This window comes from Nanorana parkeri, unplaced genomic scaffold, assembly GCF_000935625.1.
Source record: "Nanorana parkeri isolate BGI_ZX_2015 unplaced genomic scaffold, ASM93562v1 scaffold1052, whole genome shotgun sequence".
NCBI classification, from domain to species: domain Eukaryota; kingdom Metazoa; phylum Chordata; class Amphibia; order Anura; family Dicroglossidae; genus Nanorana; species Nanorana parkeri.
Window position 1 is genome coordinate 149,969 of NW_017307320.1, and position 14,108 is coordinate 164,076.

General features: G+C 47.7%; 1 protein-coding gene across 1 annotated transcript in view; it reads left to right on the forward strand.

Moving 5' to 3' along the window:
- The window catches only part of ELMOD3 (ELMO domain containing 3), a 30,468-nt gene that overhangs the window by 3,003 nt on the left and 13,357 nt on the right, over positions 1-14,108 (forward strand). The window contains exons 2-6 of the mRNA XM_018567462.1: positions 316-393; positions 6,617-6,689; positions 10,024-10,083; positions 11,275-11,295; positions 12,847-12,938. Of these exons, the coding sequence (XP_018422964.1) occupies positions 316-393; positions 6,617-6,689; positions 10,024-10,083; positions 11,275-11,295; positions 12,847-12,938 (324 nt within the window). The remainder of the gene's footprint in view (positions 1-315; positions 394-6,616; positions 6,690-10,023; positions 10,084-11,274; positions 11,296-12,846; positions 12,939-14,108) is intronic.

Genomic DNA, 14,108 nt, shown 5'->3' on the forward strand with positions numbered 1-14,108 from the left:
CTCCATACTTTGCTCATCACCTTGGTTGTGTTTGGTGTTGAGAAGTGGGGACATCATAGGTGGTAAGGTTTTGTTATAGGGATCACGGTGAACATTTCGGGGTTATTGTAGTGTGCGCGGTCCTGGCCGGCCGTTCCTCTGTGCCCTGGCTGGAATGATTAGGAGAAGACCGCCTCCTGGCTCTCCACTCCCATCTGGGCAGCATGTGACCCCATAACCCGCTGCCAGCAGATCATGTGCACTGCCTGGTGTCCGAGCTCTGACATGTGTGGGTACAGCATCCACATGTTTACGGGTTTTATGTTTTCTTTTTAGGTAATGAACGGCTTGGTTGTCAACTCCGACCTTCACCAAACTCACAGCAACTTTCTGCCGTCGATGAAGTCCATGCCGGTGAGTGATGGTAGTGATGGGGTGATATCTGACACGCTTACCTAATATGTGATATTAAAGTGAATCTCATTTTTTTAATGATATACAGGGTGTCCCAAAAGTCTAGATCAGGGGTAGGCAAACTCCAGCCCTCTAACTGTGGTGAAACTACAAATCACCTCATTCATCTGCCTCTGGGAATCATGCCTGTGGCTGTCAGAGTCTTGCAGTGCCTCATGGGATCTGTAGTTTCACCACAGCTGGGGGGCCGAGGTTGCCTACGCCTGCTCTACGTGATTTCCGCATCAGGCTGTAAATCAGATGCTCACTTGTTGTCTTGCAATGCCTAATGAGATTTGTAGTTGCACCACAGCTGGAGGGCCGGAGTTTTCCGACCCCTGGAATAGATCCTTAGGCAAAAATGTCGGTAACTTCTGACCAGGACACTATCCTGGAGTTTGAATGTCCTCCATATGCTTGTGTGGGTTTCATTACACATCCCAAAGGCCTAGTATGTGTGTCCTTGTGAGATGGCGGCCTTACAGTGTAAGCTCCTGTGGGGAAGTGATTGATGTCAATGTAATATATAAAGCACTGCAGAAATCAGGCAGCACAGTGGCTCAGTTACATAGTATTTGGGGTTGAATAAAGACATACGTCCATCAAGTCCAACCCATATAGGTCCACGCATCATCTCATTCTTAGGGATACTGGTATCCCTGGATATTACGGCCCCTCAAGACATTGTCCAAACGTTTCTTGAACAATTCTACACTCCTGGCTGAAATCACTGCCGATGGCAGTGAGTTCCAGACCTTAACCGCTCTTACTGTAAAGAACCCTCTTCGCCCATTGTGCTGGAATTTTTTTTCCACCAACTTTAGGTGGTGGCCTCTAGTCTTTGTAATGGAGTTAATCTTAAAGAGTTTGTTGCCAATGTTGCTACCACCATTGAACATCTTGTACATGAGAATCATATCCCCCTTAATCTCCTTACTTCCAGCGTGAACATGTTTAAGGTCAGAGGCCTCGTCTCATAGCTCTGGTCCTCCATTCCCCTAATTAGTTTTGTTGCCCTCCGCTCTCCAGTTCAAGGACATCCCTTCTCAGTACCGGCGACCAAAACTGGACCGCGTACTCCAGATGTGGCCGAACCAACGATCTATATAGAGGCCCAATTATAGACTTGTCCCTGCAATACATCCCCTGCTTAGTACAGGACAAGACCCTGCTAGCTTTGTTTACCGCAGCCTGGCACTGCAAGCTACCATTCAGTTTGTGGTCTACAATGACCCCCAAATCTTTTTCTATTTCTGACTTCCCCAGCGGCATACCCATAATTGTATAACCCATTTGTTTATTTTTATTTCCAAAGTGCATTACTTTGCATTTATTGACATTAAACCTCATCTGCCACATTAATGCCCCTCCCCCTATTTTATCCCGGTCCTCCTGTAATGTTATATTGTCACGATCCGTTTTGGCACTTCTGCAGTACTAGGGGGTCCCCGGTTGGAATCCTGGTCAGGACACTTATCCACATGGTGTTTGCTTGTTCTCCCTGTGCTTGCGTGGGTTCCCACCAGGTACTCCGGTTTCCTTCCACACTCCAAAGACATGCTGGAAGGTTAATTGGCTCCTGTATTAATCGGCCCATGTATATACTGTATGCATGAGAGATAGGGACCTTAGACGTTAAGCCCCTCGAGGGCAGTGACTGATGTCCCTCATGGGATCTGTGGTTTCACCAAAGCTGGGGTGATGAGGTTGCCTACCCGAACTCTACACATATCCCTATCAGCCTGTATATCAGATGCTCACTTGAAGGAGGGAGGGGGGTGCAGGCTACAGGTGCTTGTCAGTCCCAGTAGGCGGATTGTGAGCATCATTGATGTTCGGCAGTTTCACCTTTCACAGCACGTAGCTTGGCTGCTTTCAGTAGCAGTGTGTGGTGACGGGTAGCTGGCCTGTGAAAGGCAGCATCCAATGTTCTCGGTCTCCTTATAATGCTCAGCGCAGCACTGAGTGCAATGCAGGCCATGATGGTCATTTATACGCTTGATGAACATGCAACATGGATGAAATGTAGGGCGGGAAATAAAACATTCTGGGGGGAATTTATCAAAATAGGAGCTGACAAAATCTGGAGCAGCTGTGCATGGCAACCAATCAGCTTCTCTCTTCAGTTTGGTCAGTTAAGATTTCAAAATGAAAGAGAGAAGCTGATTAGTTGCCATGCACAGCTGCTCCAGATTCTGTCTGCTCCAGTTATTGCCCCAAGCTGAGCTTTTAAACAAATACAATCTCCAGGACATGTACACGGGGTCATATTTTATACTCCTGCAGTCTGTATTTCCTGATTTAAAGGGAACCAGTTATGTCCACCAACATGTAGAAATGAACATTACTGGCATCTTATGGTGCTAATGTCTTTAGGTCAGCTCCTATATGACTCGGGAGGACTCTGGATCCTGGGCCCTGACTGTCTCTTGTGGACCATCAACTAATTCCACTAGTTAGTTGAACGATTGTGAGATTTTATTCTGCCACCTACCCGGCTTTGCTGGCCGTCCATGACAGACCGTGACCTAAAGGAGTATTTCATGCTCAAACTTTTTTTTCAGTAATGAATCTGGATCAAACAAATATACATCACCCAGCAAAGTATTTTGTTACATTTTTGCCCACACATTTATAGTCATCATATTTCTAAACAGCTCCAACTCTCTCATCTCAGCTTCCCTGAACTTCCTGTCCAGCACAAGAGATAGAGCAGTCTCCAGCAGCTGTCCATCTACTAGGCTGAAAGGGGGGAGGACAGGGGAGCTGGGGAATAGATTGCCTTGCTTTTGTCTGTGTGTTTTCGGAAACACCACTTACTAACACACACAGGGGTGGCTCCAAAGGACCCTGCGAGGGAAAGGAGCCAAACAGGATATCAGGGCTAGAGCTCAGGGGACCAGCGGATTCTGCAGGAAACTAAAACTTTTATACATCAAGGAGCAGCATCCATTGTAAGAGATTTCATCGGCAATTGAAATAGCTTAAAGCGGACCTTTCCCCAGATCTTTAAAAGAATAACAAAAACACCTTTAGAAATGTTTAGTGACGACAATCTACAAAACACATACTTCTAGATCATTTCCGGCTTTGTATTTTTTGCATTCCTTATTTCTCTTTTCTTCCCCAGTCCTCTGTCAGTGGCCATGTATACTAAGGGCAGATTACTAGCTCTCCTATTACTTCCTGGCTTTCTGGCACATGTGACTAGGACATGTGACCATGCACATCATCTCAGGGGAGGAAAATGCCTTCCCCTGAGATCTCCTGGGATTTCCCAGCAATGCTCTGCTGATGACTATACAATCCCAGTGTGCATTGTGTTGGCAAACTGAAGTCATTTGCACTTTCAGAGTAGGAAGTGAATGTTCTGCAAGTGGAAGTATTTCACAATCACAGCATATTACACCTGACGTGTCTATGTTATTATTCATCATCATACATAGAGGGAGGCATTGGTAGAATTTGATTTTGGAGTGGAAAGGTCCGCTTTGCCGCAAATCTGTTGGTAACGTTACAAGTCTTAGAGAGAATTATACATTCTTTTATACAAAAAGAAAGGAGCATGCTGGGAGAATGAAGCCATCAGTCTGCTGCAGGACCACGAAAGATTCCATAAGTCTTCTATCCCCCCCAGGGACTATTGTATTTATTGTAGTGTATTGGAAGGTTACAGGGTATGATTCGGCAAGGGGGAAGGGTGTCTATGTAAGGCTAGGATTGTATTTTTACACTGCCTGATCATAGGGCTTAAGCTGGCCACACAGTGGCGTATTTTGGTTTTGGGCTGTCCTAGGCAAGACGAAATTCCAGCACCCCTCCCCACACTAGATTTGCCCCACCCCTTTCTGTTTTCCACTTTTTGCATAACCTGTCAGTCGCACACTCTGTATCCAGCTTTTGACATGTTCCGCTATTAGGGCTTGTTCACACGACGTCCGGATTCTGTCCGGATCAGATCCGTGCGCTCATGCACCCAAAATTCATCCCAATGTATCCCTATGTGTTTTATGGGCTACAGTTCTCACGAGCGCAGTCCATTCCGGTCCGGACAGAGAAAATACTGCATGTCACATTTTGTCCGGTCCGGAAACGCAAAACGTGTCAAACGCATAGCACCGCGTCTGCAGATCTGCTCCAGATCTGGTCCAGACATCGTGTGAACAAGCCCTTAGTGTAGCAGGAAAGCTGGGGTCTCAAGTGGGCTGTGCAGGGTCTCAGGTGGGCTGTGCAGAGTCTCAGGTGGGCTGTGCAGGGTCTCAGGTGGGCTGTGCGGAGTCTCAGGTGGGCTGTGTAGGGTCTCAGGGGGACTGTGCAGTGTCTGTGGTGGGCTCTGCAGGCTGCAAAGCCCACCACAGATCCTGCACAGCCCCCCTGAGACCCTGCGGAGCCCACCATAGACCCCACAGAGCCCACCACAGATCCTGCAAAGCCACCCTGAGACCCTGCAGAGCTCACCTCAGATCTTGCACAGCCCCCCCTGAGACCCTGTGGCGCCCACCATAGACCCCACAGAGCCCACCATAGAACCTGGAGAGCCCGCCACAGATCCTGCAAAGCCCCCCTGGGACCCTGCGGTCTGCAGGGTCTCGCGGGAGCTGTGCAGGATCTGTGGTGGACTCTGCAGGATCTCAGGTGGGGTCTATGTAGGGCTCTGCAGGGTCCCTTTACCAGCAGTGTGATCCTCTTACCTGCATCTGCCACCCGTTGCTGGACCTGGCCACCTTCACCACAGGACCACTGGTGCCTCCTCCGCCACCTGAATGGCACTTCTGGGTCCCGGCCTCCTTCATGCCCGACTGGCGCTTCAACGCTAAACAATATGGGTGGAGGAATCTGCTTTGCCAGCTATTGTATTCTGACAACCAGCACCCGCCGCTTTCTACAATACCCAAATCGTGACTGCAGCTTGCAGTTCACCGACAATTTTCCACACAGCTTGTTTGACAAAAGTCAGTTGAAAAATCGACTTTTGTCAAGGCGAGTGATGCTGGCAGGGCCACCCATGCATTGCATTTATGCAGAGTGAGCAGGAAACAGATAGAATTTGGTCTGCGTATGACCAACTTGATGTAGATGTAGAAGAGGAAGTGAGCTGTGGGAATGTGATGGCTTTTTATACTTCCTGAGTGAAAGGCAGCAGGTGCTGCATCGTCTTACATGTATACACACCGCCAAGAACATGAAGGCCACAGGGACCAGGATTTACATGATTGTGTCATCCCTGCGCCAGCATCTCAGTCCAGGAATCACATGCTTACTGTGGGTGATCCCTGAACAAAGATGGCGCCATCCATGTTCTGGTGGGAAAGGAAGATGCAGATATTGTCAGGGAGCACACTGTGTTCTGTTTTATTGGTAACAAGAGACTAAGATAGGGCTGCAGCTAACGATTATTTTTATAATCAATTAGTTGCCCGATTGTTTTTAATGCAACTAATCGAAAAAAATATCTCTCTCCCCTCCCACCCCCAACCAACTAATCGATAATGAGAATAGTTGACAACTATTCTCATTATCGATTAATCGATTAGTTGGTTGTAGCCCTAGACTAAGAGGTTCATTTATAAAAGTTCCACCCGGTGTATGGCTCAGCGGAATACATTCACATGGCACTAGCGCCCCCAGATGGCTCTGATGAGTATAGAAAATTCCTACCTTTGGGCGCTAGTACCATGCACACAGCATCCGTCCGATGTATAACTTTTATAAATTAATAATTGTTGCTCCTGATTTTGTAACCATGAATATCAGATGCTAGGTCTGCTTTCATGTAAATCTTCTCAGTAAATGTAAATATATTAAAACATTGTTTGCATGTGGGGCAGCCATATTTGTTTTTTATGCTGGTGCTTCATCCTGCTTAGTATTGCGCAGCGCTATTCCTTTCTGATCCTCTTATCTCAGTACAAGTGTGCCAGTCGGGGATCTGAATGAAAAAAAAACCTCTCTGCTGTCTTTAATGACATGAAATGCCCAGTGTTGTCGGAGACCATGTGATCTTCACTGCATAGGCTTTAGGTCACCTGAGGGATCTCAAGATCATTTTTTTTCTTCTTTTCATGGTACAGAAGACGTTCTTTATAACTCGGACATGATGTGATGGTCTAGTTATCGTTGGGTTATTATGAATTTTAATCATAGGTTCACAATTTGAAGGTCATTTCCGACATTTTCTTTGCAGATTTCTGCAGTAAAGGAGAACAGTGTGTTGCAGTCTCTGGTGAGCAAAGGAGAGGAGCTGGACATAGAGCCGGGTATGTTCAAAATTAAGCATAACATATACCGTGTATATCTTTATATATGTGTACATACAGTATGTGTATATAGCCTTTTGGCTAAGATCAAGTGTAGTATCTGTTCTTATCAGTTTTTAGAGGTAGGAAGAGGGGGGAGCTTCCTTGGCACTAATGCCTCCTGAACCCCCTCGCGTCTGGCTAGGGGGTTCAGGAGGTGCAGAGGCCCGTGGTGCTGTGCCCCCTGGGGGTGGCGTCCCAGGATGTGCCAGAAAATCACTTGGGTGTGGGACCCCAGTGTGATTCACTGTCAATAGCTCACGGCACTTTCCGCTTTTTCTGCACTACGCCTTTAGTTTACAGGGGTGATCGAGTCTTCGATGCATGCATCACCGAACTTAAAAAAGTTTAAAAAATTGTGTATAGATCTCTATTTTTGACATCTGTGGAAGTTGTGGAATTACAAGATTATCTCCACCTCATCTCAACCACAGAGAGCCGCCAATGGTCTAAGATAAGGTGAAGGAAGATGGAAGCCTTTTTGTAGAGTCAGAAAGTCGACTTTACCTACACCATCAGTAGGTACTCCAGCTGTGGTGAGATTACAACACCTATCAAGTCTCTGCGGCTGGCAAGAGTCCTGCAATGCCTCATGGGATTTAAAGTTCTACAACAGCTGGAGTGCTGAGGCGCGTTTAGTTCCTTAGCCAAGCGCTGAGTAGCTGTTCTGCAGCAGCTTCACTGAATGCTTCGGCTGCACAGTGCTAAGCAAAATGGCGGACGATAATATTTTTGACTAATACCATTTTCAAACGAATATTTGCTTTGCTCGTCCACCAAAACATTGAATTGTAATTAAATACAGTAATATGACCGATACACCTGCACAATCCATGCACGCTCATCAGAGCCAATCCTCAAGAGCCTTAAGGCTGGAAGACATGCTGGTTACAGCTACATATGATTGTCTCTGCCGATAAACCGCATGCAAATCACAAATCTCGAAAAATCCTGACTATCCGCAATGTAGCGGAGAACATTGAAAACATTTATGAATAAACACTCACAAACAGGATACTATACACATGTAAATAACATACCATTATTCCAGCTTCATATATTTATATAGTCACATATCTGAGTTCATCTTCCAATGACTATCAAACTTCACCAAGCTGTGACCATGGTTGCATACCTTTCCCCTCACCTGTCCTTCCCACAACAACACCTTGACCTATCTCACTCATTGTCACAGGCCTCTGCCTTCACTTGTCCTGGCTCAACAACACCAATATCTGTCTCATACATTGCCACACATCTCCCCCTCACCTGTCTCATTCAATTCCACACGTCTCCCCCTCACCTGTCTCATTCAATTCCACATGTCTCCCCCTCACCTGTCTCGTACATTGCCACAGGCCTCTCCCCTCACCTGTCTCGTACAGTGCCACAGGCCTCTCTCCTCCCCAGTCTCACACATTGCCATACGTCTCCCTCCTCACCTGGCTCATACATTGCCACACGTCTCCCCTCATTTGTCTCATACATTGCCACAGGCCTCGCTCCTCACCTGTCTCACACCTTGCCACACGTCTCCCCTCATTTGTCTCATACATTGCCACAGGCCTCGCTCCTCACCTGTCTCACACCTTGCCACACGTCTCCCCTCATTTGTCTCATACATTGCCACAGGCCTCGCTCCTCACCTGTCTCACACCTTGCCACACGTCTCCCCTCATTTGTCTCATACATTGCCACAGGCCTCGCTCCTCACCTGTCTCACACCTTGCCACACGTCTCCCCTCATTTGTCTCATACATTGCCACAGGCCTCGCTCCTCACCTGTCTCACACCTTGCCACACGTCTCCCCTCATTTGTCTCATACATTGCCACAGGCCTCGCTCCTCACCTGTCTCACACCTTGCCACACGTCTCCCCTCATTTGTCTCATACATTGCCACAGGCCTCGCTCCTCACCTGTCTCACACCTTGCCACACGTCTCCCCTCATTTGTCTCATACATTGCCACAGGCCTCGCTCCTCACCTGTCTCACACCTTGCCACACGTCTCCCCTCATTTGTCTCATACATTGCCACAGGCCTCGCTCCTCACCTGTCTCACACCTTGCCACACGTCTCCCCTCATTTGTCTCATACATTGCCACAGGCCTCGCTCCTCACCTGTCTCACACCTTGCCACACGTCTCCCCTCATTTGTCTCATACATTGCCACAGGCCTCGCTCCTCACCTGTCTCACACCTTGCCACACGTCTCCCCTCATTTGTCTCATACATTGCCACAGGCCTCGCTCCTCACCTGTCTCACACCTTGCCACACGTCTCCCCTCATTTGTCTCATACATTGCCACAGGCCTCGCTCCTCACCTGTCTCACACCTTGCCACACGTCTCCCCTCATTTGTCTCATACATTGCCACAGGCCTCGCTCCTCACCTGTCTCACACCTTGCCACACGTCTCCCCTCATTTGTCTCATACATTGCCACAGGCCTCGCTCCTCACCTGTCTCACACCTTGCCACACGTCTCCCCTCATTTGTCTCATACATTGCCACAGGCCTCGCTCCTCACCTGTCTCACACCTTGCCACACGTCTCCCCTCATTTGTCTCATACATTGCCACAGGCCTCGCTCCTCACCTGTCTCACACCTTGCCACACGTCTCCCCTCATTTGTCTCATACATTGCCACAGGCCTCGCTCCTCACCTGTCTCACACCTTGCCACACGTCTCCCCTCATTTGTCTCATACATTGCCACAGGCCTCGCTCCTCACCTGTCTCACACCTTGCCACACGTCTCCCCTCATTTGTCTCATACATTGCCACAGGCCTCTCTCCTCACCTGTCTCACACCTTGCCACACGTCTCCCCTCACCTGTCTTGTACATTGCCACACGTCTCCCCTCACCTGTCTCATACATTGCTGCAGGCCTCTCACCTCACCCGTTGTCGCGACAACCTTACCTATCTCACACATTGCCACAGGCCTTCCTCCTCACCTATTGTCCTATCACAGCAACTCCCTTACCTGCCTCATGAATGCTGCAGGGCTCTCTTCTCATTTTCTGTCCGGCCACAACGGGTCTGGGTTTGATGGCACCCCGTCTCCAGCGGTAATTTTACTCTGGAGTGTTAATTTGTTTATTATGATTATTCTCCTCACCATAGTGTGTCAGGTTTGTTTCACCACTAACTGAGAAAAAGCCTGCATCTCCTACTCATTGTAGGTATACAATATAATTATTTACACTATCAACTTGGAAACGCGTATATTTCTTTTATAAAGCCTGGAAGCATAAGATAAAATTAAGAATTGCATATTCTTCTGTCCACAGAAAACGATGAATTGCTAAAAGCGGAACAGGAATGGGACGCACTTGAAAGTATACAGACAGGTGAGTCGCCGGTCATGTGAGCCAGAGGGTGAATCTCCCTAACGGGGACACAGACCGCAATAAAAACCTGACAGGAGTTCTAATCCCTCTCCACTCTATACAAAGCTAAAAAAGTTTTGGATTCAGTTGCTCTCTCTCTCTCCACCCCCTCTCTCTCCACCCCCTCTCTCTCCACCCCCTCTCTCTCTCTCTCCACCCCCTCTCTCTCTCTCTCCACCCCCTCTCTCTCTCTCTCCACCCCCTCTCTCTCTCTCTCCACCCCCTCTCTCTCTCTCTCCACCCCCTCTCTCTCTCTCTCCACCCCCTCTCTCTCTCTCTCCACCCCCTCTCTCTCTCTCTCCACCCCCTCTCTCTCTCTCTCCACCCCCTCTCTCTCTCTCTCCACCCCCTCTCTCTCTCTCTCCACCCCCTCTCTCTCTCTCTCCACCCCCTCTCTCTCTCTCTCCACCCCCTCTCTCTCTCTCTCCACCCCCTCTCTCTCTCTCTCCACCCCCTCTCTCTCTCTCTCCACCCCCTCTCTCTCTCTCTCCACCCCCCTCTATCTCTCTCCTTCCTCTCTCTCCCTCCTCTCCCCCCTTCTCTCCTTCCTCTCCCATGTCTCCCCTCTCTCTCTCCTCTCTCCTCTCTCCTCTCTCCTCTCTCCTCCACACACACTACATTAAAGGTTCTATGCACACTACATTGCTGGTTGTATACTTGACAGTGTGTTGCCAAAGCATACTGGGCTTTCTAATCGGAGAGCCAAGCACTACCCTTATGGTTTCTGGTAGTGTTAATACACTGGTTAAGATGTGTAGTCTTTGCTAGTAGAGGAGAAAGGGGATGACTCCTTCTATAACTCAATCAGTGGCCTGTATAGCACAACAGCTGCTGTCTAAGATTTGACCTGTCATCTCAGACTTGCTTAGAACTCCAGCTTTGCCTGTTGAGTATCTGGTCATATATACAGAATGTCCAGTATATTTATCCAGTATATTTATTTACAGGCCGATACAACATAAAATGATGTTACGCATCGATGTAGGGAGTGGAGGAATAAGATAAAATATCACACCTTGCTTCTGCTCCCCCCCCTTCCTTATCTTGCAGTCTTAGGCACCGGCCCACAAGTACTTTATCGTAAATAAAGCCCAGCCATCATACTTATACTTTATGTTTGACATTTAATGATGTGTATTTTGTTTATTTTAGGTCTGTACTGTGACAAATCAGGTATGTGTGAACTAATGTGTGAAGTTATAGTAGGTGCAAATGTATTGCCGGAAGTATGGGAGTAGCTAGAGCTGACCACAGATTTGCAAACCTCTGCAGCAGCTTTGGGACTTTCCTAATCTTGTAACAGTCGAGCAGTGCCACAAGTCTCTTCTTACTTCTTAAGGTGGCCATACATTGTGTGAATTTTGGATGGTTCTGGAGGAACCGGACAAAATGTGTACAGTGGGTGCCACTGTTGGCACCCCTTCAGCTGGTATCCATAGACCAGTGGATTGCCAATTCTGTTCAGGTATTCTGACAGCGGCCAACACACTTGTAACGTTGATGGAGGAATCTGCTCTATTTTTTTTTGTTTAGCCTGCAGGTGGAACAGAAAAAATAGAACAGTGTATGGCCAGTTTTATTCTATGAATTGTCAGATTATTGTACACGTATGATATGGTGCTGTATATCAGAGGTCAATACAGTAATATAATAATAATTTCTGGGCCCCTTTGAATTGCAATGGAGGTTAGAAGGAGACCATTTGTCCTGGAGGAGTGGTGCCCTAAGTCACCATCAAAGGATTTAATGGGGATATGGAGTTTGTTGGCTGAGGATGAATTACATGCAATAGGACAAATGCAAATTTTGAATTTGAGGTTAATTATAAGAATCAGTTTAGGAATAGAAGATATCTGTCCAATATTGAGGGGTTCTATATGCTGGTGAGGGACTTTTGGTATAGTATAGGTAATGCATGGAGAAGTTGATGTGTGGATAGCAGATATCATATCAGTTTATCATAGGTAGGAATGCACCGAAACTGGTCTTTCGGTAACAAGTACGAGTAGCGATATTTTTTTTTTTCCGGTACTCGCCGATACTGAACACGTACACGTACAAGTACCGGTGCATTGGGCCCCGATTATCAGGAAGTCGGTCGGTGGATCATGACCAGTCGCCCCGCTTCCTGATTGCCTGTAAAGCCGGTGTTCTAGCGAATAAACACTGGCTTCAGAGGCTGCCCAGCTTCCTGAACAATCAGCCAGGCTGCTTAACAACACGTGAAGCTGGCTTCCTAGCCAATCAGGAAGCCGGGCGGCACGTCATGATCCACTTCCTGGCTTGGCGAGGAAGCCAGCTTCACTTGTTCCTAGGCAGCCTGGCTTCCTGACCAATCAGGGTGGTAGGTCATTACGTGACGTCCGGCTTCCTGATTGGTTAGGAAGCCACGCTGCTTAGCAACACATGAAGCTGACTTCCTACCCAATCAGGAAGCCAGGAGGCGGGTCGTAACCCACCGCCTGACTTCCTGATTGGAAAAGAAGCCGGCTACATGCTCCCTCGGCACTGTCAGTCAGAGGGACATCTCCCTCTGACAGGAAGTTCCGGTATCGGAGCAGGAGAGTACGAGTACTTGCCCAAAAACTCAGTATCAATATCAGTGCATCCCTAATTCCAGGTATCACACTGAGCTGTTCATATGCCATCAGTACCTTGTTTATGTCTCTTGTATCTGTCACAACATTATAGAGACATTTACCTATTTCACATTCATGTATGCAGGACTTCTGAGTGACCTTCCTGGACAAACGCCTTTGATCTCCTTCAATGAAGCATTGCAATATTTCCAGACAGCGGACCTGTCCGAGTACATGGTATGTATCTGATGTGATTTTACAGTGCTTTGCTTTAGTATTGGTGTGATAACAAAATGATGCAGTGATAGCAGCGTCCCATGTCCTATACACCACAGCCCCTGATTGATATTAAAGCTGAACTCCTGCCTTACCTTCTGTATTGCGCAGGCTCCTCTGCTGTACTGAAATTGCTGCACTCCTCCCGACTGACATCCACCCATCAAGACATTTTGATATTTGCATAGCTTCTCCCAAGAGCCAGCCCACTTCTTGCATCAGAGGTCAGGGCTCTCGAGAGGAGTACTGAGACATGATCTGCTGGCATTTAGAGAAGCCTAGGGACCCAGTGATGATGTCACTGTGTAATGAAACAGGTTTTATTTAAAGAGGAACTCCAGAAATTGTAAAACATTAACCCTTGCGTTGGGACTATCCCTGCACTGCTTGTTTTAGTCTAGGGCAGGGGTAGCAAACTACCGGCCCCCCAGCTGTGGTGAAACTACAAATCACATGATGCATCTCTCTTCGGGAGTCATGTCTGTGAGAATCTTGCAATGTCTCATGGGATTTGTAGTTCCACCACAGCTGGAGGGCCGGAGGTTTGCTACCCCTGGTCTAGGTATAAAATAAAGAAGATATACTCACCCGATCCTCAGTCCCTGCAGCATGTTCTCCCCTGGGCTCTGGCGGTGTAAGGACCTATGGCGTCTTCATGTCAAATGCAAGTGCATTAGATGTGAGGGCGCCAAGGGACATTCTATTGCCAGAGCAAAGTGGTGAGTGGTCACTGCCGCAGGACGAAGGGTCTGGTGAGTATATCTTCTGTATTCTGGCCCCGAGAAAGAAACGAGCATTTAACCATTGTGGGGGAGGGGGTTAGCCCAAATGCAAGAGTTAATTTTTACAACCCCCATAGTTCCTCTCTGAAAATATTATTAGCATGTTAATGAGTGAGGAAGGATAAATATAAGCAGAAGAAACTTCAGCCCTAATTCCTCTCCCTGCACATATGTTCTTGGGCTACAAGCCACAGAACAATAACTAATACTGCACCTACCGAAACATTGACTTATATAAAGGTCTAGGGAAGAAATAGTCTAAAGCCGCCCATACACCTATAGATTATCTGCAGGCTTTCTATGGTCAGATGGGAAAGTGCAACAGATTCCTCCATCTACGCTAAACTGT